At 40.2% G+C, this 25,094-nt stretch overlaps 1 protein-coding gene across 3 annotated transcripts; it reads left to right on the forward strand.

Moving 5' to 3' along the window:
* The first annotated feature begins 415 nt into the window (after positions 1 to 415).
* Positions 416 to 24,839, forward strand: srpk1b (SRSF protein kinase 1b). Of its 3 annotated transcripts, XM_024802432.2 has the most exons (16): positions 416 to 533; positions 1,169 to 1,223; positions 13,547 to 13,674; positions 14,773 to 14,881; positions 17,465 to 17,552; positions 17,644 to 17,731; positions 18,398 to 18,504; positions 18,672 to 18,837; positions 19,389 to 19,414; positions 19,518 to 19,740; positions 19,879 to 20,286; positions 20,941 to 21,035; positions 21,178 to 21,285; positions 21,980 to 22,049; positions 22,215 to 22,307; positions 23,412 to 24,839. In XM_024802432.2, the coding sequence occupies exons 1-16, from the start codon at positions 521 to 523 to the stop codon at positions 23,594 to 23,596; spliced, it is 1,962 nt and encodes a 653-aa protein (XP_024658200.1). In that variant the 5' UTR covers positions 416 to 520; the 3' UTR covers positions 23,597 to 24,839. The 3 variants fall into 3 exon arrangements, with proteins under 3 accessions (XP_024658200.1, XP_076740018.1, XP_024658201.1); XM_076883903.1 differs by lacking the exons at positions 416 to 533; positions 1,169 to 1,223 and adding an exon at positions 4,344 to 4,575; XM_024802433.2 differs by lacking the exons at positions 416 to 533; positions 1,169 to 1,223 and adding an exon at positions 7,917 to 8,305.
* Positions 24,840 to 25,094: the final 255 nt, after the last annotated feature.

Genomic DNA, 25,094 nt, shown 5'->3' on the forward strand with positions numbered 1-25,094 from the left:
CAAGACTTCAGTTTGTTACCCAGCTTGGCATTTTAGATAATTAAAAGTAAATGATGTTTTTTCACGCAAACAGAGTGCTGACTCAGTGCTCCTCTCAGGTTGATAGCTGCTTTGATGCTTCTCTCTGATGCTCTCAGCACTTTGTAGGCTCTCCCTGATTTATAAAAAGCCCAAACTTTAAGATGAAGGGGAAAAGTAATGATTAAAATCCAAAATACTCATGAGTATTTCCTCAGGGAAGCTTTTCTTCTTCATGGAAGAAGTGCGACTTTTCAGTGCAAAAATAAACAACAATAAACAGTAAAGCTAACAATCAAACTTAGCAAGGAATTCCAAAATGAAGTGCTGAGCGCTAAATTTATTTGACAAAAGATACTTAATACGATCGAAGGCGGTATCTACGGACACTGCCCCCAGGAACAAACGCATATCCGCTCTGTTTGGTCATTTTGGCGGACTTTAGAGTTTTCACTTTTCCAACAGTCCTCGAACGCAGCATATGCCCTGACTGGTTTTCAGCATGGAAAGAAAAGGTAACGTAGCTAACTGAAGCAAAATGCTTTTTATACGGATTCTTGTAGGAGATACGCTTTTCTTTTCGACATTTATCAGGCCAGTTGTCTGCTGAAACGATAGTAACAACTAATGTTATAACAAGAAACGTTAAGAACTGACAGAAAGTATAAGTGGACCATGCGCTCTGCTCTCTCTGTGTATGTGTTAACAGTATGCTAGCTATAGCCGTCATAGTAGATTAGATGGTGGACAAAGTATGCGGAAAGTGTCGATCCGAATTAGAGTATAAATGATACACACAGTCCCAAAAACTTTAAATAAAATTTACCAGGGGTCCACATGATAATGGAGAAAGGGGAAATATCACATTCACTGTGAAAAGCACCAAGTTGGCTATTAGCAGCTAACTTAAAATGCCTCTTTTATGTGAGGCAACACACCCCTGAGGCCGGTTTTCTGTCTATTTACGTACGCGGAGTAACCTGCTAGCCTCATTTGTTGCTAATATAAGTTTGAACTACGAGTTACACCAGCACTCCCTGGAATAAAAAGTCACGAAAACGGCTTTTGACATGGTGTCGTGTTATAAAGATACAGCTGCTATATTTGGAGCTGTGCTTTATGTTGTACCACTTTCCTCTCTGCTCTTTAGTACTAGCGATGCAAGCAAGGAAGAAGAGGACAAAGCCCCGGAAACCTGGCAAAAAGTAAGTGAAGATGGACCTTTCTCTTGTTTTTACACCACAAGTTAATTTATATTATTATAAAGACACAAAGCAGATGGTTCAGTCCTGAACACTGCTCGGCTGCTTTCTATCATTTGGCTCTTATTCGATCATTTGCAACGCAGACTGATAGTTGCAGCATCACATTGTAACGCTTTATAATTGAAGATAATTTTAAGTTAGTTCATAATTATAGAGAAAGGGCTTTGATATTTGAGGGTTTTTGAGTCAATTTTAAACATATTGATGCTTCAGATAGTTTGAGTGCATGGTTTGTCACAATTCGTGACAGTTTTATAAACTTTATCACCGTGGTTAAAGTGCATTATTTGACCTTTATAACATTAAGGGCAGAGGAGAATAGATTTTAAACAGCAACCTAATGAAGGCACAAGAAGGCAAATATATGTGTGTGTGGAGTGTATAACATTTGCAAGCTATAGATGTTTACAGACAGTTGTGTATTCAGCTGTATATGTATGCATATGCACGTGTTATGTGTATACAAAACAAAACAGAACACACAAAATGTATTTGTATATATTTAACTAAAAATACCACTTGGAATACAGATGCTACTTTAAGACATATGTTAAACAATAAAAGCTACTTCTGGCTGCTCTCTTATTTACAAGGGGTCGTGACAGCGGATAGCGCCGCAGTTTGATCTGGCAGATTTTTTCATACAGTGGATACATGGCTGGATTCCTGATGCAACCACAGATGCATTTGTGTGTTTACACCTTCTATTTTCATTTTGAGACAGCTGTGCAAGACAATGCATCACATGTTGAAACGGAGACCTTTGGTTATTTATTTATTTAATTTTTTAAAATCCATACATGTGTTCATTATTTTGAATTGGCTGCCAGCAACACGTTGAAAAATTTACATTGTTATGCTGGAATAACCTTTCCTAAAATTGTCATGAAGATGGTAGCAAAAAGCTTGCATTCAGCATTAATGGTGCCTTCACATATGTACATGTTACTTCTGCACGTGTATACATAGTAAGGCTTTGATTATAATGGATTATGGACAGTTAGAGTACCGTTGGTCGAGTAGTCATTTCTGTTATAGTTCGTTGAAGTCCGCTGCTGGGACGCACGTGTAGTTGGTGCATTGCAATGTAAATTTTCCATAGTCGAGTCTCCACAGTCACAAAAAACAGGCAGGCACGAACCCTTGTCCTCACTGTCTGATGACAGAATCACTTGGAGGACCCTAGTGGACTCATTATCCAGTAGGGCTGCCACGATTAGTCGACTAGTCACGATTACGTCGACTATCAAAATCGTCGACGACTAATTTAATAGTCGACGCGTCGTTTGAAGCTTTGTAAGATCCCAAAAGACGCAGGAATTAGTAGGATTTAAGAGTGTAATAACGGACTGAAACAGAAGATGGCAGCACTGCATGTACAAGGATGCCAGCTGCCGTTAAACCCCGAAGAAGAAGAAGAAGCTCTGTCCCAGAATTCATAGCGCGGCCCAGCTCAGTTTCCAACAATGGCGGCAGCTAGTTAGTTTTAATGTTACTCTTATTATTTCTTCTGGGTCACAAAATAAACGTTTAAAATATTTTCAGGCGAGAATGTAGCTGTGTAAACCTCAAATATTGGCTCAGTTTATCAAGACACCACATATTTTCAAAAGCGCTCCGACGTTTTCGGAGACGTCTGTTACCCACTAGCTCGATAGCTAGCAGGGGGCAAGGCTCACTAGAGCCGTGAGAACACCGGACTCCTGGCAAATTGTTTTCAAACCCACCGCCGTCTTTCGCTACTCAGGTTAAATATATATATAAGTCACTTAGATAACTTAAAATGTTATTGTTTGGCTTTTTTTAGTATTTTATTTGTTCCTGAGTAAATCGGTTTGGCTGAGATTAAAGTTATAGTTCTTACACAGCTGAATAAACGTCAAGCAGACAGCTGATTATCAGAAGTGTGAGATGCTGTAAAATTTACTCCGGTGTCCCGTTATATTTTAGATAGCAAGGAGTTTATTAAACTTCACCGAAACAATCTGCAGATTTCATTAAAATTTAATAAACTATCATCTTGTCTTTATTTTTAGTTAGCACAGACCTTAAACACTTAAAGCTGTAAGCTAATGATAGTTATATAAGACCAGATGCTGCTGGTGCAATAAGCTGTACATTTTACGTCCAATGGATGATGATCTGATTAGTCGACTAATCGCAAAAATAATCGGTGACTAGTCGACTATCAAAATAATCGTTTGTGGCAGCCCTATTATCCAGCTTAATGTCCCCACACCATCACAGGTGCTTTTTTGAAATCTGTGCAGATCACAGGTTGAATGGTCCCTTTGTTCTTTAATCTGGAGGATGCATGGTTTCCACAGTCATTAAAATTTGCTACAACCCTTGAAAACTTTTTGCACATGAAACAATGATGCACTGCATGTATATTCAGCATAGACAGTGTAAAAGATGGAAGTAGCATCCGGTTGAAGAAAAATGAAGTCAGTGTGGAAAAGCCTTCAACCGACATTCTAGCAAAGAGTGATAGCAGAGGGAAGATGTTCCTCTGCCAGGAGATCTAGAAACACTTTCCCGACACTCAGTTGCCCATTTCACGTCCTACTGAATAAAACATTAGGTCAGTTTTGTAAATTTGGGTTATTCTAAATGCCAAAAAAGGAGGCTAACAACTTGGTTAATGATTGACAAGTGCTTAACCAATGAGCTTTTGGTTTCACCATCAGATCCACCACTCACTCGTTTCAAAGCACAGAGACAGTGAAAGTGTTCGTCTTGAAGCTTCTACACGGGACTTCAGAAACCAGTGTGTCATCATGGTGGCTACGTCCATCTTTTATACAGTGTAAGGTGTTCAGAAGAAAGTGCTTACTTGCTCACTTACCAACACACAAGTAGAAACCATTCAAGGATGGATCAAATCTTCTTTTTCCACTTTTTTCCTCTTACTCTGTCTCCCTTTTGCACTATCTGGCTCTTTTTGTCTCATCTCTCTCTCTCTCTCTCACTCTCTCTCTCTCACCCTTACTCCCATCGTGGTCCTTCCCTCCCGCTCTCTTGTGTCAGTCGCTCTGTTGGGGCTGCTGTGCTGAAAGGACACAGCAGCTAGTGTACAGTTAAAGAGCCAGCGGAGAGCACATGGACCTGGTCTCAGGTCACAAAAGTCTTAATCTAGCTTTAAAAAGACCTTTGCCAGCGCTTATTTTAGTTCATCATAGACTTGTGTAACAAAGCTTTAGGCTAGTGTCTTCTTAGTCATGTGGCTTCTGGACTGGATCTTCTCCATCAATTCAGCTGTAGTGAAGCTTGCCAGCGGTCTAACATGCAAGTGAGTAGCACTGCAGTTCTCTTGTGGGAAGCGAGTCAGACTTGGAGCATGCATGTTCTGGTTCTTTAATCTGCCACGATGGGAGTCAGAGTAGTGTTTTAGTGTGTGTGTATGAGTTTGTGTTGCTAGTTTAGACAGAGCTTGGCTGACATACTGATGTTCTGATCCCATTTTTTCCCCTTTATTTTTGTTTTAAATTAGGGAGCACGTTCAGGCTTTTGCCTTACTAAGCACCTCACTGCCTGTTCATGTGTTTCACTTAGTCCTTTTACAAGTGACTGAGAACAGGATTGGAAGATTTATGCTTGTCACACAGGACCTTATTTCTGCTTCCCTTAAAATTTTATTTCTTGTTTCAGTTGCAGACTTGTTTTCTTGTTTGTTTGCATCACGTTAGACAGGAAACATTTTTTTTTCCCTGCAAATTTCTGTGCCTCAGATTTTAATTTTAGGACTGCGGTCCTCTCAGGCGACTGAACACGAATAGCCATTATTATATTTTCCAGCACCATTGCTCTCTGTTATATTTTGCTTTCATTGCTCTCTTTTCTCTTCCAGCCATTGCTGCAGTTCATTACATAACACATCAAATCTTTCATCATCTGCAGCTGACTACAGCTCTGTGTTGCTCTGTTTCTCTCTCTCTTGCTTTCTTTTTGTCCTCATGCTGTAGGTTAACCACTGTTCTTTCTTCCGTCTTGTCAGAAGCAGAATAAATACACATAAACACGAGTATTTTTTGGGGGGTGTTTTTGTGTGTGTGTGTGTGTGTGTGTGTGTGTGTGTGTGTGTGTGTGTGTGTGTGTGTTGGGTGTCATGGGGAGGCGGGTCACATCAGGCCTCAAAAATGTCGGGGTTTCAGCTGTTTTTATGGAGGGATTTGTTTTTGTGAACCATGGAAATCTGCAGTGGTTTAAGTAGTGGTGTGCTGGCCTCTCCCTCCCTCTGTGTCTTTCTCAGGCTGCTTGGAAACCTGGTTTGTACAAAAAAACTCTGCGTGTAACATAAAACACTGTCTCTATTAAGACAAATTTCTGTAAAGTTAACCCACATAGCTCTGAATATCGGAAAGAACATATTATATAAAGTTGGTGCTTACACAGCAGGTAGATGTAAATCATTTCTGTGAGGAAGATTTGAAGACGTTAACAAGCATCCTTTGCTTCACTCGTATGCCTTCAGTAGGTGTTCGAGTGCTTAAGGCAAAATGCTGCACCACACACATTTAGACTTTGTCTGCACTGCACCCTGAGGCCTTCGGCACAGATACCTATTGCTGCTGTTTCATTTTGCTGCCGAGGCATTTTGCATTGATTTCATTTCGAAGGAGCAAGTAGGGAAGCTAAACTTCTTGGCCATACTCCATCCTCACAAGCTCCACTGCTTCTGTGTGCCCTTGTTTGTTTTGCTCTAACGATCTGATAGGGCTGGATGGGTGGAAAAAGTTTGGCTAGGAGAAAGCAGGAGATGCTAACACATTCTGTCAGATCAGATGTGTGCTCAGAAGTGACGGGCATGTAAAGTGATTGCAGTTTTTTATAGATTTTGTCTCTCTGACGGACAATAACGGAATAACACATTTACAGACTATTTATTGGGTCTTTGTGTACAAAAGAGTTAAACAGTCAGCTCAGGGTGACCAGTTTTGTTGAAGCTGTGGCTGTTCAAATTTTGGCATGTGGTTATGTTTGCTTTAATCCCTAAAAACAGGAGTGTAGATAAGAGTTTTGGTTCCAGAGGCTTTCTAGACCAAGTAGTTTAGACCTAATATATTTAAGCAGGCTTTGGCATGAACACAAAAGGTCTGCAGGGAGAACAACACAGGGAATGCACTGGCTGCAGCGTGATCTCAAGATAATCAGTTATTTCATGACCACAGTTTAGCTTTTTATTATTTATTTATTTTTTAGATATCAGCTATCCTGACAATTGCTTACCCCACCAAAAGGATTAACCATTGTGGCCTAGAGGGTTAAGTTATTAGATGGCAGTCAGTGGGTTCCTGAATTGGTTGTTGTTGTTGTTGGATAAAAACACTATCTGATTATTTTTCAATGTATAATAAAAACTGGCAGCAGTCACTGAAACACAGAAAACTGTTTTGAACTTCAAAGTGACTGCGCAAAGTTTATAGAGCTCTTTTTTTCACAGCTTCTCATTGTAATTGACCAGGTTGCATTCAAGTGTGTGCACACGATAACAAATCTGAAACTGCAGCAGAGAAATGAGATTCAGTTATCACACATTTCTCTATTGACACATATGCTTTTACTTCTACTAGATTTTCATGTGTGTTCTGGGGACGAGTACAAACCAAGTAACTCTCATATATAGAACGAAGGTGGATTTGCTGCATTGTCCAGATTTTGTATTATTCTGTAGTTGTATCTAATTTACTGTCTCAGATATCTTCAACAACACAAACATGGTACTCATAACTGTCTGCTTTTGTAGAGATAACTTTTATTTTGTACTTTTGTATAATTTTATCTTGCTAATTTAGATAATTGGCTGTAAAGCAACATTACTGAATTGTTTCGTTGACTCATAGTTTGTAACTACGATTGCAATGCACTGGAGACCTGTTAAATACTGTTGGGTTCTGAGGTATCCCAGAGCCCATACAGTGTACGTTATCTTTATTTTAAAAGGTTTTCTTTAGTAACTTCAGTACGTGTTACACGTTGTACAACATGTTGATCATTTATCCCTATGTGTATGTTAGAAGTTGGAAAGAAGTTGCTAAATCATTCATGTCCCTCAGGTTGCTTGTTGGTATTCATTTTCACTGTGAGCAAGTATATGTGTGGAGGGAGAAGAAGGTTCAGCAATCTCATTGTGCGCTGTTGGAAAATGTTAAATGGCCAATCACAAAAAAATGGCCCCAAGTCATGCAAAGCTATTCCAATACAGCTCCAGAAACTTGTGAAGTGCAGTAGCATTTCAAGTTGCGGATACCTAGCTGATTCCTTCCCCATTACATGAATCGTCCAACAGTTTGAAAGTCTGCCTTTCTATGAGTAAGGTCTGATGATTGCACAATAAACTGCAGCATTGATGTTTCCGTGCAAATATGAGTAAGTGAAGCATTGTTGAATAACAGGCAAGCGCGATGGTGATCGACAGACAGAGAGGGGGAATAGAGAACAGTGTTGTTTTGGTCAGATTGGTTTGTGTATGTGTGTGTGTGGGGGGTTGATGTCGTCCCTCACCTGCAATGCAGTGCTGGGCTGTATCATCCAATCATGTCCCAGCTGTCGGCGAAAGAGGGCTGGGCCAGAGGCTGACGACAGCCAAGGAGAGTTCTCGGTCAGACGGAGAGAAAGAGAGACGTGAATGTGTGAGAGAAAAAAGTGAGCGAGAGAGTCGGGGAGTGTGCAGTGGTACCCTGCGCTCCAGGACTCAGCCTCAGTGCTCAGCCTGCAGTTGAGCCTCTACATTTCTCCTCTCTTCGCTCGTATTCCCCATCACTGCTCTGATCCATCCTCTCTCCTCTTCTCTGCTCTCTTCTGTTATAATCACTGCTTTTCAGTTGTCAGCACTGATCGCTTTCTCCTCCTTCTCCTCCACTTGTACTTTTTTTTTAACTCTCTCCATCCCTTTTCTGAACCTCTAATACCTCTTTCTTTTCCTCCTGTTGGATGGAGTAAGAGGCTTTTTCAACACCTACACCCTCTCTTCTCTGGGCCTCCTCCCTGCATCATCCCATGGGTATCCGTGCATCTTGCAGGTAAGAGTAGGATGAGTGTGTATGCGTTTGTTGACAGCTCCAGACGAGATATGACTCACGTCCAGGTGTTTCCAGTGCTGCAGAAGTCCTTGATGTATCCAGGTTTTTGTCGTGTGATCTGAGGTCATTGAACTGTCTCGGTCCAAGTGTCGTCGTACCGCAGTTAAAGGGGGGGGGGACCAAACAAACTTAGATACGTGATCTGGAAAAGCATGATTGCCTGCTGTGTTTTGGCTTCAAATGTGTGAATGCTCTTGATCGGTTGGAGGTCGTGCTACATTTTTTTTTCTTCTCCTGGTTTACATGCAGGCATTGGTTTCTAACCTCCACATTTCTTTCCCCCTTTCTGTCCTAATGCTGTCAGCTATTTTTAGTTGTCTTTGGATTCAATGTCCAAAAAAACTTTGTGGCTGATTTAAAAACTGTCAGCATAAATATGTTGATGTAGTTCTCTTTATTGACATGTCATGGATCTACATATAAAAATCCCTTCATTGTGTTTAAACATTACAAAAGAAGCTTAGAAACTTGGAATCGGTTCTTTCTTTTCTTTTTTCTGTTTTTGTTCATTGTCGTTGTCACTTTAGCACTTTCCTCCATAAAGATGACATTTATTGACATCCCCTGTACCCTTATTCACTAGCTTTGACATGTCCAAATATAAAGATGTTGTTTCAGGACTATTAGAATAATATCCAGGTTTTTCCATGAGTAGCTGCATAGGCAGAGACCACCCTCACCTATTTTTGATACAAATCTGTTTTGCTTTTCATCATTTGTATATTAGGAATGAAAGGAGTTAGGCCTTTTGAATGGTTTCGCTCAATGACTGTGCTCTGTTTGCTCTGAGTAAGCAAGCAAATTTAGTTTTGTTTTGCCTTCATCAGACTGTTTGTGTTCATATTTCTTGCAGTAATGTGCACAAAGTCTGGAGGCAGGAACGCTTCTGTTAGTCATAATAGAAATTCACCTTGTAGGAGTTGTCAGCTCTAAAAGTAGTGCGGTTTTGGTGTTTATTCACTTGAATACTGCAATCAAATCTAAGGGGACCCAAAAATTTTCAGGGGTGCATACAGTCCAATCAGAGGGCAGGAAAAAATGCGCGTATGCCCATTTCAGTGACACCTTTTCAGGAGGAATTCTCACCGCAGGCGGGTGAATGTGTAATGCAGACGCAGAACGAGTAATGATACAAAACCTTTTTGTCTTATTCTTTTTTCCTTTGAGGATACCTCCCACACACAGCAGCTAGACTGATATCAGCAGGCCTGTAGTGTTATTGTGATATTTAAAATATCACAGATCTGTTGTACTGTGTTGGCAGATATGCAAATAGAAAGTGCACTGGGTACATGTTTCACTGGCTGCATTTGTATCTTCTCCTCTCTTATACACCTGCATCATAAAGGCAGAAGTGGTCAGGTTCCAAGCAGAAAGCCTATTTTAATTTCACCTACTTGAACTCCAAGCTACTTTTTGTCACTGTAGAAAAGGACTTTGGTTAATTAGTTAATCTCTGCAGTTCTGACTTAAGCTCAACATTATAATTGCCTTCCTCCCCTAAGGAGCAGTAATAAACAGCTGAGTTGAACAAACAACTAAACGTGACACAGCTTTGCGGGCACATTTTGTTAAGATGCATCCACAGTGGTCATCCTGCTCTGACCTAAGCCAATGAACTGATTAGCTATGCACACTAATCCTAATTACTTTAAAATTGATTGCAACTGGAACACGATAAAGTACCGACCGAAGCAAATTTAGCATCTCCACACATTTTCTTTTTCAGAGGGTGCACAGTAATGTCAGCTGCTTATTACCCTGTCACTTCCTTTAATTAGCTGCAAATCTATGTGAACAACATGCTGTTATGCTTTAGCTCCAACATTGTACATTAGCTGGATAAATGAATCTGCTTAGACCTGAGATCATAAGAGATTTTATATGTGAGATTGGAACATCTATTCAAGGCTGGAAGTATTATAAAGAAAGAATCTGTCAGCTGTGAGGAAAAGCATCTGCCTGCACTGCATACAGAAAACATTTCTTGCTGGAAGCAGTGAGCTTTTATCTTACTTACCTCCACAGTGTACCGTCACCGGGGGGAAATAGGGTAGCCCATTATAAGCACTTTGGTTTTATTGATGCTCTTATTTCTGGAGGAATGGTTACTTAGATTTAGCTGATTATTTAATTTATTCTGATTTTGTTGAGGCTTGACTTTATATAACCATTTACATAGTCAGTAGTCAAACATTGTGCCGCTCTTGGAAAAGCAAGAGAATTGTTTTTGTTTTCAGCAGCTGAAGCTTAAAGAAACTGTGACATGCTGTTAAATCATTCTTCAGGGGCCTTTGTTTAACATGTTTGACTTCAAACATGTTTGTTTGACAAAATAAACACTGTGTCTCTTTCACTTTGAATTTTCCAGTATGAGCACCTGTAGACTTCATTTTTAATATGCAGTTAGTCATTTTTAGATAACCACTGCACATCTTGCTCAGTTAACCATCGTGAGCCTAAATCATATATTTAACTACATGGTATTTCTCTTTGGTGATATTATATATTAGTGCAGTACATCACTACATTGTTTTTGGTGATGCTCTACAACCTGACACTATGGATTCAAATTGTAGGTAATTACGTCAAAAGTATTGAAGTAGATTATTATTATAATTCATATTTAAATAAAGATAAAATCGCATTAGAAATGGTGACATTATGAAGACCCATAATGGTTGTTACCTTATTGGCCTGCAGTTTCTTGTTGCACACTTTGGTATAAATACACACACGTAGCTCAAAGCTTAGAAAGTTCATGATCTTGTAAATCTTGCGAGAATCCAGTTGCCATGCAAAGTAAGATGCTTCAGTCTCTGTGTGGTGTTTTTCAGGAAACACAAGTCACGCACCTCTTCTCTTTTTCTGCTTTACATCCTGTGTGTAGCTAAAAAACAAAATAGATTCTGGAGCTTAAGAGCTTACATCAGTTTCTCTCATTGATGCTGGCACTTGCTTTCATGCTGTTATTATTTTTTTCAAATGCTACTCCAGAAATGTGCTACAGTGGAGTTGAGTAAATTATGTCTAATATTACTTGAAAGGAGAAGGATGACAAACTGAATTAAGGGAAGCCTGTGGAAGATTAGATATTAAAATGGAGCCAAATAATAATAATAAATATATTAAATAACTGAAAATAACAGTAATATAATAAAGTAAAGCACGGGAATAATTTAAAGCATGTTTTTTTGGGGGGGGAAATATGTTTTTGTGGAAAAATACATGTTTTGCTCTTTTAATGTAATTTTTTCTAATTGTTAAAAAGGCTTTGGACTCTCAGGAGGTAAAATAAGAAAGAATTTATAAGTTGAAAATGCCCCTCTTCGCAGCAGCTCTGCTAACCAGGCCACTTGGCTTCTCTGATCCAATTTTGTACTGCATTGTTCTTGTCCTGACCGACGTCTCTGTACACCTACAGTGTGATGAAAAAACTGCTCAAAAACAAAATACTACTGCATTTAGATTTTTTAAAAACATTTTCACTTTGCGTTATTGTTTTTTGTTTTTTGTTTTTTTTTTTTAAATGTGTATAACCTAATATTTAAATGAAGTCACTTTGACCCAAATTCCTCGAACTCTCAGGAGTGAGTAAATATCTGTGATGCGCTTGTCAGACCTCCTAGGGCGGGGAGAAATGGTTTTGGCATGTAAACGTATGTATAAAGTCACCACTTTAGAAAAAAGTGCCCCATGTTACTTTTAAAAATACACAATCCTATAAATAAATAAAGTATTTTCTTTGTAACTTGTAGATTTAATGATGATTTTGAATATCCATTTCCTTTTCCAACCATCTATTTCTTCTGTTTATCCAGTTCAGTGTTAAGAGGGTGCTGGAGACTACCCCGGCTATCATAGGCTAGAAGGTGGGGTACAGCCTGGAGAGGTCGCCAGTCTTTTAGAAGCCTAAGGCCTTCTTACCGTCAGTTTTTTTCCACCATTTTATTGATATTTCAGAGCAGAAGTTCAGAAGTTTACAGATTTTATTGGGGCGGATGTTGCAATAGTTTGAAAAGATGAGACTTTGTGGAAAAGCATTCGGCAATGTGCTAGCTTGTGGTTTTGAGTTTTTCTCTTCATATGTCAGCGCTGATGTTGCTATATTGTCTGAGTGGGGACACCTATTATTCAGGTGAATACTGCAGTGGCTGTCTCCACCTTAATACCGAGCATAAATAGAAGTGATTGCATGATCATCTTTGCGGCAGCCCATGAACTGACCAATGCAAAGGGTATGCCTGCACCTTAATGCTGCGTTCCAGATACCTCGGAACTTGGATGTTGGATTTGGCGTGTACCAGGAAAAGCAAGGAAAAACAATTTTTTTTAATTCCAACTGGGAACTCGAATTTTAACTTCCAACTTATTCCGGGATGCACCATGACACATAGAGGGAGTTCCCAAAGTAGAACCTGCACAGGCACGGGGAGAACATTCACTTGCCACACAGAATAGTCGGCGGATACAAACCCAGGACCACGATCTGCTAACCACTGCAGCATTGTGTTGCCGGCTACTGGAAATTAAGGAGCTTAACGTGACATCATTTCACTTTAACTTATTCTTTCTCAAAATACACGCTAACTGTGGTTACTTGTTATTCAGTTGATAACAAGTAACCAAGTAGAGTCAGATGATTACTACCGATGTATAGTTGTTCTCAGAGGTTTACATCCACTCACCTTGGATATGAATTTCATGCTAATTTTAATGATTTCCTTTAATTGATTGGAATGATTGTACAGCATACATCTTTAATGATTTTAAAAAACAAGAATTGGGTGCACAAGTCTGAATTTGTTTTGAATCTTCTCTGATCCAGACAGGGTCAAAAGTATCCTGGCTTACATATATACATCAATATTAATACATTGAAGCTCAGACCCTTTCCATAATGGCTGTCATCACAGAAACATTACACTTGTACTTTTTAGTGGATTGAGAATTTATCCTGATCCTTGATATTGTTCATGAGTTTATTTTGGATAAAACCGTGCTGTAAACTCTTTGACATCCATCTTTGTGAGCCAGTCTGACATCATCTTTCACCAGCTTTTCAGCCGTCAATGTTTTTTCTTTCACACTTCCCTTTCTTCCTGTCATTTATGTTCCTGAATTTCACACTTTCCTGTCTGTTTTACCACCCCTGTCTCTCTGGTTCTCTTCTTCACCCAGACCAGAGCCTCATGGCCGTGGAGGCGGCTCTCAGCCAGGTCAGGCAGAGTCTCCGTTACCAGAGCAGGATGAAGAGATCTTGGGCTCTGATGACGATGAACAGGAGGACCCCAACGACTACTGCAGGGGTACGATCTCTCTTACTCTTTACAATGAAATGTGTGTTTTTGTGTGAGGGGTGTCATTTTTTTCTTTCTTTTCTTTTCTTTTTTTTTAAAATGCATGAAGGAACTCAACAAGCAGGCAAACTAAAGTGTCCCAAGAAAAAACTGGGTCTCAGCTAACACATCCTCAGAAATATCTTCAACACCTCTCTCAGACAGGCTGTCGTCTTCTCATGCTTCAAAGCCACCACTATACTGGAGCCAAAACAAAGTTCCAGTGTTGTCCAGTATAGATGTAAAGCTGGTGAACATGCCACCCAGGCTTTCTGTAACACTTAAAATGTTACATGTTTTAAACTCTGTAAACCTTTTTACTGATGATGATGATGATAATATATTATCAACACTTCACCTCAGGGAGGAGAAACAGGGGGACAAGGGAGGGCGGGAACAACTGAGTTGTAGGGGCTTTTCTACACGGTGCAATATTTGCAATATTTGTTTTTTGTTTTTTGTCTCTTTCTTATATTTGACTGTGCAATAATCACTGTGCAATATACTCACTCAAATGAGCAATCCTATTCATCCATATTGTATATTCTGTATCTATATATGTGTATATATGGTGTATTTATGCTTATATCCCTACTCTCATCCCCCTTAATGTATCTGTAACATGCAACTTCTTTCGGTGCTTTGCTACTGGAAACTGAATTTCCCGGAGGAACCCACCCGAGGGATTAATAAAGTTTCATCTAACCATCCCAGTCATATCATATCTGGATGCTCTCAGTCTTCATTCAACCTTCAACACCTGCAATTAGGACTTGCTTCTGTTATGCGTGTCTGTACCCACCAGTTTTGTGTCCTCACATCACTGACATTAACTGACCAAGAAGAAATGAACCAACTTGCTGGTCTTTGAATGCCCCCCCCCCCCAAAAAAAAAGAAAAAAAAAAGCTCTTTGCATATTTGCATAGAAACAAACAGAAAACACCACCCCACTTTAGTTTAGTTTCACCCATTTCAGGCTAATTGCATGAACAGTAAAACCTTTAAGCGAAATCCTCCTGCAGGATATTCTGTATACATTGTTTGACAATGCATGTGCCTTTGGTCAGGTGGATATCACCATGTGAGGATTGGAGATCTGTTCAATGGGAGATACCATGTGATCCGTAAGCTTGGCTGGGGTCACTTCTCCACTGTGTGGCTGGCCTGGGATATCCAGTAAGTTTGCTTTCACAAAATATTATTAATTTTTCTGTGTTTAGAATTAATCACCTGACAACCTGATTTATTTATTAAAGAGATTTTACTTTTAGAGATCAATGCGCGTTTCTGTAATTCAGACACCAGTGTGGCTAACATTTGATCAGACTTATGTAAGTTGAGATGCTGAATTTCAGACAGAAATATTACCAGATAAATGGAAGGAAATATGCACTATAGCACTTCAGATTGAAGGTTGTATTTCGATTCGTTCAGAATTCCAGAAATGATGGCAAAAATCTGCCCAGGTTACCCGAATATTAGGGGTGCAACGATATTCGTATCGATATTGAACCGTTCGATACAGTGCTTTCGGTTCGGTACGCATATGTATCGAACAATACAACATTTGTAATTTATTTTATCAATTTTCCTTCTGACGATGCTGTCTGTGTTGAGCGCTCAGTGAATCTGTGTTCGACTACTCCGCCTAGGCTGCACTGTCGAGCGCAGATCCACTGAGCGCTCAACACAGACAGCATAGTCAGAAGGAAGAGCGCAGGGCAAGCTAGCGAGACAGAAGTTAAGCTCTCCTTGCAACAGGCAAATTGAACGTCATTCAGATCTGGCGTTTGGAATTATTTTGGTTTTCATGTGACGTATGACCCTGAAGGTAAGCGAGTCATGGACTAAAGTAAAACAGTATGTTGGATGTGCCATGCAATGCTCAATTACATTGGTGTGAACTAGTGTGTTAGCGCAGTTAGCTCGTTAACGTGTTGGCCGTCTAGCCCCATGCACGGAGCGATCGGCGGTAGCTCGTTAACGGAGATTTGCCGTGTTGTGGCGTTAAGGTCATTTCAACGAGATTAACCTGAAAGCACTAGTGGGAACACAACGAATATGACTGCACATTTACACCGACATCATCCTAGTGCAAAGACAAAAACAACAAGCATGCTACTAACTTTAGCCGAGTCATTTAGACAGCTGTTAGCACATGATTCTCCTTATGCTGCTGAGAATATAGCCCAGAAGAAGCGGATAGTATAGCTTTTATTTTGGAAAGAGACATTTCTCTGTAATAAACTCTCTTTTTCCAAAGATGAGTGATTCCTCAATCAGATACAGGGCTCGCAATATCGCTAGCCCGACGTCCCGGGGCTAGCGATCTTTTCAGTCGGGCTACCAAAATCTATCTCTTCCCTGCCCGTCGGGCTATTGTAGGAAAAATATATGTCAATGCTTTTGCATTCTTTCAGAAATGTAGCTGGGTAATTATGTCATTGGCATCGGTGAGCCACTGTCAATATGTGACATATTGAAGTCGCGTTTGAATTTGCGCTTGTTTTTTTGCTTTCACTTTGCAATCGTGCGAACTGTGTATAGAGAGCGACAGCACTGATCTGTGAGTGATGATAATTTGTGCACCAATTCCTCTGACATCGTCTTATTAATCGTTAGCTTACTATGCAAACATGACGCAGCAAGCTTAAACATGTGAGAGGTTGATCGCGCAGAGAATCGCTGAGCTTATGTGAGTGCGTGTGTAAAAGCATTTCAGTTCTGCTGAGCCAAATAAGACAGGTCAGGGTGAAGAAGTGACAGCCAAAGAAAAGCTTACCACAAAACGGAGAAGTTATGACAAATCAGACTATAAGGCAAAAAGAAAGTGCAGCTTTATGGTTTCATGGACAAAAGAATTTCTGTGGCTGCAATATGACAAGCTAAATAACCAGGGCTGCACATAAGTGGTCCGCAGGTGCGCATTCGCTGTCAAAATAAAAAACACGCACAACGGTTAGGGTTAAATTTAAAAACTGTACTTTTGAGTTAAAATATATATTTATAATTTTAATAAATGACAAATTAAAAAGGCATGAACATTTTTTTTGTATCGAAAAAATATCGAACCGTGACACCAAAGTATCGAACCGAACCGAACCGTGAATTTTGTGTATCGTTGCACCCCTACCGAATATATATTGGAAAAACATGGTACACGAATTGGGACTCATTTGCACTTACCCTGCTTCTGTCCAAGAAGCTATTTCACCAAAATCTTGCAAGAGAGTCAAAGGTTGCATTGATCCGGTTGATACCGCAGGGTCTGAGAGGTCAGCTGGTAAATATCTGTTACAATTACTATTGACAGCAGTAATAAATGCATTATGATTAGGTTGAAACATGATGCTCCTACATATCATATGTTGTTGGATATGGTCTGGGAGATCTCTTAAGGCTTCAGAAAGATTTATTCATCAGGAGTTGGAGACCTGTTTTTACAATATTTTAAACATCAAAGAGAGAATTTTAGAAATCTGTGTTTTAGATGGGGGCATGACATTTTATTTTATTTTAGTTTAATTGTTTATTTTCTTTTTAAAAACTTATTATTATTGTTTAAAAAACGCGTTAGTGTCATACATCATTATATGAATGATGATGTACAAAATGTGTAAGAGTAATTTTACTAGTAGACAGAATAGGTATAAGATGGTGATAGAATTCTAGCACAGCCCCAGTCTTTTTAAGCAAATGCAGCATACACTGAACTGTATAATGTGTTTTACTCACTGATTTTGTCCATGTAATTTCCAGGGAAAAGCGCTTCGTGGCCATGAAGGTTGTAAAAAGTGCTGAACATTACACTGAGACTGCTCTGGATGAAATCAAGCTGCTGAAATCAGTAAGGCACAGCACTTTACTTCACACAGACTCATAATGTAGATATCCCACAGCTCACATCACCGATTGTATCTCTTTTTTTATTTCTCCAGGTGAGAAACACAGATCCCAGTGACCCTTACAGAGAGAAAGTAGTGCAGCTGCTAGATGACTTCAAAATTTCTGGCATGAATGGAACTCGTATCCTATATTTTTACTCTGTCACAAATGAAACATTATCCTTTAAGTGGTGCAAACTAACCAGTTTTCTGACTCTATCAGCTGATGCCTGATCATTCTGTTAAGGAAGGCATTAGTGGCTTGACAGCAGCTTAATTGCTAACTGCCCTTGTCCCTCCTGCTGTTGTTGTCTCAGTTTGATGGCATGGGCATAATGATTACATTCATTTCCAGGCCAATTAACTACAGTAGTGATGAACGTCCAAGGGTAAGACCACACCACCTCAGGCTGGATGTGAATTTAGCTCATCTGTGTTGTTGTGCTTCAGTGCAGACATGCTGACAAGATGCATTTAGACTGACAGTCATTGGAAAGTCAGGATATCGCAGTTTAATTACACTCCATATTTACATTTGTTGTTCAGACATTCATTTGAACTTTGTCTTTTCAGTGTGACAGTGTTTGATATAGTGAAGCTCATGCTATCTCCATCTGTCTTAGAGCTCTGTGCTGTATCCTGTCTAGACATCCTTTAAATTAGTAGTGAAGCAGTAGATGGAGATTGTGTTTGTGATGTGAAGAAAACATGGGATTGTGTGTGTGTGTGTGTGTTCGTGTGCACTAGTTGATATAGAAAAACTCTAATTTGCAAACACTATTTCAGTCCTTGACTTCCATTTCTCCAGATGTGTGTATGGTCTTTGAAGTACTTGGGTACCACCTGCTTAAGTGGATTATTAAGTCGAATTATCAAGGGCTGCCTTCGCCCTGTGTTAAAAGCATCATACGACAGGTACTGAACAGCAAAACACAGACAGGTTCTAGTGGGAGAAAAGTGTTTGTCTTTCAGTGAAGAAGATGGTTATATCAAAACTATCTGCCATCATGAATGATGCACTTTAATTGATATTATGGGAGACGTTCACCTTTAACCCTGAATCTGACTTTTCTGAACTACAGGTTCTGCAGGGTTTAGACTATCTCCACACCAAATGTAAGATCATACACACAGACATCAAACCGGAGAACATTCTGCTCACTGTGAATGAGCCCTACATCAAGAAGATGGCTGCTGAAGCTACTCAGTGGCAGAAGACTGGCACCGCACCTCCCTCGGGTTCTGCAGGTCGCAACCTTTCTCATTCAGATCTTTGTGGTTTGATTGACTTGCTGCGTACAACTAGGAGATTTGCTGTTTAGGTTTGTCACCAGGTGCTGTGACTTGAGGTGTTTCAGATGTATTTATGTGGCGGTGAGCCATAATCTTCCAAATAATGCCATTAGAGAACTGTCACTGCAAGTAGTTTATTTTAAGATTGTGTGAAGAAGCACAAACAAGAAGTTCAGAATAAAATGTTTTTCCAACCCTATGATATAATCCAGTGTATGCCATGTACGTATTCAGAGACTAGAGTGTTTGTGGATGTTTTTAATAAAAGTGGAGAGCTTAGCTGTGTGCTGCTATGAGTCACCGCTGGATTGGTTATGGAAATTACCAGCTTGCTTAGAGGAGTGTGACTCTCACTGAGCAGGGTGCCACTGCAGACAGTCTATTAGTACAGCACTGGTATGAATCAGCTCAGCCACTCGAACAGAATACTAATAATAGAGGGACTGAGGATGTGCCACATGTCATTCAGCAACATAAATCTCTTTTTTTTTTCCTCTTTCCTGCAGTGAGTACAGCCCCAACTTCCAAACCAGTAAGTTATCTTTTTGTGTTAAGCAGATCTTGTGCAGGACTTTGTACAAATTTACATTTGAATGAATTCAAAATGCAAACTATCCTTTTTCTCCCTCTCCCAGACAGCCAAAATGTCAAAGAACAAAAAGAAGAAGATGAAGAAGAAGCAAAAAAAGCAGGCCGAGATGCAGGAAAAGAGGATACATGAGATGGAGGGAGGAGCATTACCCGACACCCGAGAAGAGGAGGATGACGAGGAGACTACGGAGAACACTGAAGATACGTCCTCAGCCACTCTTTCTACGTCTGCCACGCAGCAGGACATCACTAACCATACTAACGCAGGTAAATGAGAGGATAGACCCTGGTCAGGGTCATGAAGGGCAGCCGATAAGTTTTAGTTTTATTTGCAGATTGAATTCATGTTTGATCGCACAAGATATATTTTTCTTTACAAAATAAATTATTCTCTTTTTGCTCCAGACTTGACTCCCGAAGAGCAGTCTGCTCATACGTCAGGGCTAAATGAACAGAGGGAGGTTACGGCCGATGACGAGAACAGAATGGAGGTCAACTGCAACGGCCACGCCGCCACACCGGAGAATGAGACCAGTCTAGAGGTTCGAGGGACCGAGCAATGTACAGAGGAACAGGAGGATCAACAGGATGCAAAGCAACCAGAAAGCAATAAAGAGACCGACAATGCATTTTGTGACAAAGAAGAGCGGCCATCCTGTAACGGAAACTCTGATACTGAGCAGCAACGTCCCCCTGCTTCACTCAGTCCAGACTCTGTCACTGTAGAGCTAAAAGAGGGAGACAAGATAGAGGAGCAGATGGACACTCTAAAGGAGACCAAAAGAGAAAATGAGGAAGAGAACAGCCAGGATGGTTAGTTTGGGGGGGGGGGGGGGGGGGGGGGGGTATTAATGTGTATTAATTAAGAAACTGATATCTAAAATACAGTGTTTACAGCAGCTGAGACCAGAGGAATCATGTCTTTTAGTTGTCAGATATGTATACGTCCATTTAGAATATTCTTCAAATTAGGGTGAAAGTTCACTTAATGATGAACTGATGAACTGGTGGTCAGACATCATTATCACATCTTTAAACACGATTTCTGACTTTAATGATGGGTTCAAATAAAGTGGCGACATCTTTTCTAAAAGGAGACGTCTGGACAGAGTACAACTTAACTGGTTGGCAGAGACATACCTCATGTTTATAAGGCGGTAATACTCTTGGATATGCAAAGCCTCTTGATCAATGCATTGCTCGTGAAATTGGTACAATATTTTGCATGGCTACTACCACACTGCAGTATTAAGGATGGTAACCCATAAGAAGACTGGGAGAATGATTTGGAGTACACCAAATCACTTTTACCAGTGTGGCGCAATGAATATGGGTTGTAAGGTTTGTTTTTGTTTTTCTGTAGTGCGCATTGCTAATGCCCTCCAATAATTAATTATCTTGACAATATCCTGCAAAGAATTGCTCTGCAGACACACCAGCTTCACTTTCTTCTCCTCTCTTTAACAGGAGCAACAGGAAGCATGTTAGTAAACCCCCTGGACCCTCTCAATGCTGACAAATTGCAGGTTAAGATTGCTGACCTCGGCAATGCCTGCTGGGTGGTGAGTATAATATTCAATAAAACTTTTTCTGTAAAAAACGTTTAAGCAGAACTTGAAACATTCACTGTGTCTTTTTACTGTAAATCTTCCAAGTTCATGTTTTTCATTTTGTGACCCAGTCTTCACTTTTCTGTTTTTATAGCACAAACATTTCACAGATGACATCCAGACACGGCAGTACCGCTCTCTTGAGGTGTTGATAGGAGCCGGCTATAGCACACCAGCAGACATCTGGAGCACAGCCTGCATGGTAAAACAGACTCACACACAGTACACCTGTATGCAAATGAACTGATCCCACAAACCCCCACTGAAAAGCAAACTTAACATAACTTATGTTATGCAGAAGCTTTCAGTGTGACGAGGAACATATGTGTCAAAACCCCTGGTTGAAGGAAAAGAGAACATGGAAAAGAGGAATATAGAGACACCATGGACAACAAACCGGACAAAACACAAACTGTCCAAGAGAGCAGGCAACAGGTTTTGATATAAATTAATGGAGAGTGGAGAAGATCTTAGGTCATTGTGAGAAGTCTCCAAGCAACCTTAACCTGAAGCAGCAGATCTAAAAAGATGGTCTAAGATTCCCTAATTCAGCCCTAATTATAAACTTTATCAAAAAGAAAAAATTAGACTTAACCTTGCAAGAAAGAGGCATCTTATCTCCTGAATCCAAACTGAGAGGGCTGATAGCTGAAGACACTGCTTCCCATTCTACTTCTGAAAACTAGGAACTGAAAGAAATCCTCTCCTCAGAGATCAAAGTGCTGTATGGCAATATTGTCTCATTATTAGGTTTATGATGGAGCTTTGTCATTCAGGATTTTGTATTTTAGGAGAAGGATTTTAAATTGTAGTTTGGGTTTAGAAGGGAGCCAGTGGGAGAGTATGATCTCTCTTTTTTTTTTTGTATTCGAGTTCTTATGTACTTCTTTCCTCAGGCCTTTGAGCTGGCTACTGGAGATTACCTGTTTGAACCCCACTCTGGAGAAGACTACTCCAGAGATGAAGGTTGGTGTGGTCCAAACATCCATATATCTAAGTTTAACTAGAGAGCAGTTCCAGCAAAGACGAGCTTCCTCCTACACCTCGTTTCGACATATTGTGACTTATGTCTTATACTGAAGAAACAATAGTGAAGTCCATCTGCTTTTGTGTTTTGCCGCCTCACTGTAGATCACATAGCGCTGGTCATCGAGCTGCTAGGCAAAGTCCCTCGGAAGCTGATCTTGGCAGGCAAATACTCAAAGGAGTTTTTCACCAAGAAAGGTAAACATGGCCGCCTGCTACCACCCCTGCAGCAGCTACATCCAGTTCAACCTTAATATACTCTGCAGAATTTCTATTTTAGGCCCAACACCTGATGGCTCAAGGGAACAGCCATCTGCTCGGTTTGAACTAGCAAATTATAATCAGTGCAGCTATTTCAAGTTTATAGAGGTGGTGCGGTGGATTTATCCCCACAAAGTCTACAGAGAAAGTGCAGCATGAGCAGCAGTAAGAGATCCCACTGCGTGTTTACTCAAGAGATACTCAGGCTTGTTATAGAATCACTAAGAGTACAATACCAGGATAATTATAGTTATGAATATGAAATGGAGATAAATAGATTTGAAGCCTATGAATTCACTTCAGATGGTTCCTACATGCTCTGTGACATGTGATCCCACATAGTCATGTTCAGTTACATGGGTGGTGAATAGATTCAAGATTCATTTAAATGTCATTATTCAACACATGCTTGTATAATAAACTTTAAGATGTAGCCCGTTACATTAGAAATCAAATATTAAAAAAATGTATTTTAGTCTTTATGTTAATAAATGGAACATGATTTTTGTGGTGACGCGAGGAGGATCAGTTCAGTAGTCTCACAGCCTGAAGGAAGAAACTGCAGCAAAGTCGCAGTGGATATTTCTGCATTGCTATGGGCTCTGCAGACACTTCATGACATCAGGATCAGTGATGCTCTGTCGATTGGTGCTGGTGATGTTCTGGGTGGTTTTAATCACCCGCCTGCAGAGCCTTCTGCTGGTGGGTGTGCATAATTTATACTGGGTTGCGATTCCTTCAAACAAGATGTTGTCTGTTGCTCTTCTGTGCAAACAAGAGCTTTAGACGGGAATGTATCCTTGTTGAAGTTTGTTAAGTAGTATACTTTGTGAGCTGTCTTTATGCTGTGGTTGTGTGTGTGAGTGGTTTCCAGGTAACTGAACCTGTTCACCTGCTTCACTTTGCTCATGTAAACAGGGACGTGTTTGTCTAGTTGTTGGCTAAAATGTGGAGGTGTATTGTTGTGATTGACGACTGCGAAAAGTGATTGTTTGTGTCGATGAAGCAGCAGATTGAATTTTAAATGTGTTTTCCTCCCAGGTGATCTCCGGCACATCACCAAGTTGAAGCCTTGGGGTCTGTTTGATGTCCTGGTAGAAAAGTATGAGTGGTCCAAAGAGGAGGCCCACTCTTTCAGCAGCTTCCTGCTTCCCATGCTGGACCTGGTGCCTGAAAGAAGAGCCACCGCAGCCCAGTGCCTCTCCCACCCATGGCTCTCATCCTAGAGGATGCCTGCACACACAGCTGCATATTATGAAAAGGATAAGATGGGTTTGAAGGGCTTAAGCTTGAAAACGTACAGTAAGCAAATACTTCCATTTCTGTGAGAGCCTGTGATTCCATCGTGCCTGTAGCCTGTTGTCACGGCTCTCACGGGTCTACTTACATTCATCGGGAAGCATTGAGACGATAGACAGACTGCTGCTGAATCTCTGTTCTGTTAGGGAAGGAGAATAAAACAGGCTCAAAGTACTCTCTCAGTATTTATGACTTTGTTACTGGCTGAATAGAACTTATTGATCTTATTTTCCCTTTTTTGCCAGCTCCAGATTTTTCTCTTCTGCTCATTATTCTCTGTATTTTAGACACAAGAGATCATCAGGTTTAAAAGGACATTTTTCTACAAACGCAGAAAGGTACAGGATGCTAACAGAGTTGTAACAGTCACCATCAGAGCCACTTTCGATTATCATATAGGTCACTTAGAAGTCAAATTTGTCTGTTTGCTCGTCATCATGTTAGGTGTACCAGCTTTTAAGCCTTTAAAGAGAGTGCAGAGAGCTCAAAAGTGATAACTACATATTGCTTACTGGAATGAAGAGCAGCTAGTAGCTTTCAAAGCACCGTTATCAGAGAACTTTTTACATTTGTATACAGGTGCAGGTCATACATCGGGAGTTCAGAATCACACTGATAGCCAAACTGTTGTGTCGGTTTCTTGTGTAAGTAAAGATTTTTAGCTTCAGCATTAGTTTATGTTGACTTAAGAGAAGTACTTGACACATTATAATGTGAAGAAAAAAAAATCAGAGCCCTTCTCTTTTTCATGCATGAGTTGGCCAAATGCTCTTTTACACCCGGGTTGCTTTTTTTTACCTGATAAGTTTAATTCCCACATTCACAGTCAAATCCAGCGATAGGTGGATTCACATCAAGTGTACAGTACAGTGTACCAAAGAGTCGGACTTTGATTTCTCCTTTTTTTGAGCTTGAAGCTGGAACAGAGTGAGGGCACAGTCAGTTCTTTTACACGTTCTTTCTTTTTTTTTTATCTTTAAAGGTGTGTATTCAGGTGTATAAGAAGGTGCTGGATGTGAAAATCATAGATTGTACTTAAAGTTATTGTAATATTCCTTTCAGTCCTATCAGAAACATGTTGCTTGTTTTTCTATAAAGGCTCGACTGTCCATGTCTCATCATTTGATTTTTTTTTTCTTTAGGCAGTAAGAATAAATAATTTTCAAAGTTTCTCTGGGTTGTTTATGTCATTGCTTTCCACAGTTTTTTTCCACTTAAATATTCTCTCCATCACTGAACACAGATGCATGTGAAAACACAAATGTCCAACAGAAGTAGCACAAAATGGTCTTTGAGCTGGCAGCAGCGTAGTGCAGGGTATGTGCAGGGATTGGAACCCATGTGAGAGTATCACACGTAATGGGTGGAGTCAAATGAAGACACTTAGGCAACATCTTCCTAAACTTAACAGTATTTACAGATGTG

Source organism: Maylandia zebra, linkage group LG5 (genome assembly GCF_041146795.1).
Source record: "Maylandia zebra isolate NMK-2024a linkage group LG5, Mzebra_GT3a, whole genome shotgun sequence".
Lineage (NCBI taxonomy): Eukaryota > Metazoa > Chordata > Actinopteri > Cichliformes > Cichlidae > Maylandia > Maylandia zebra.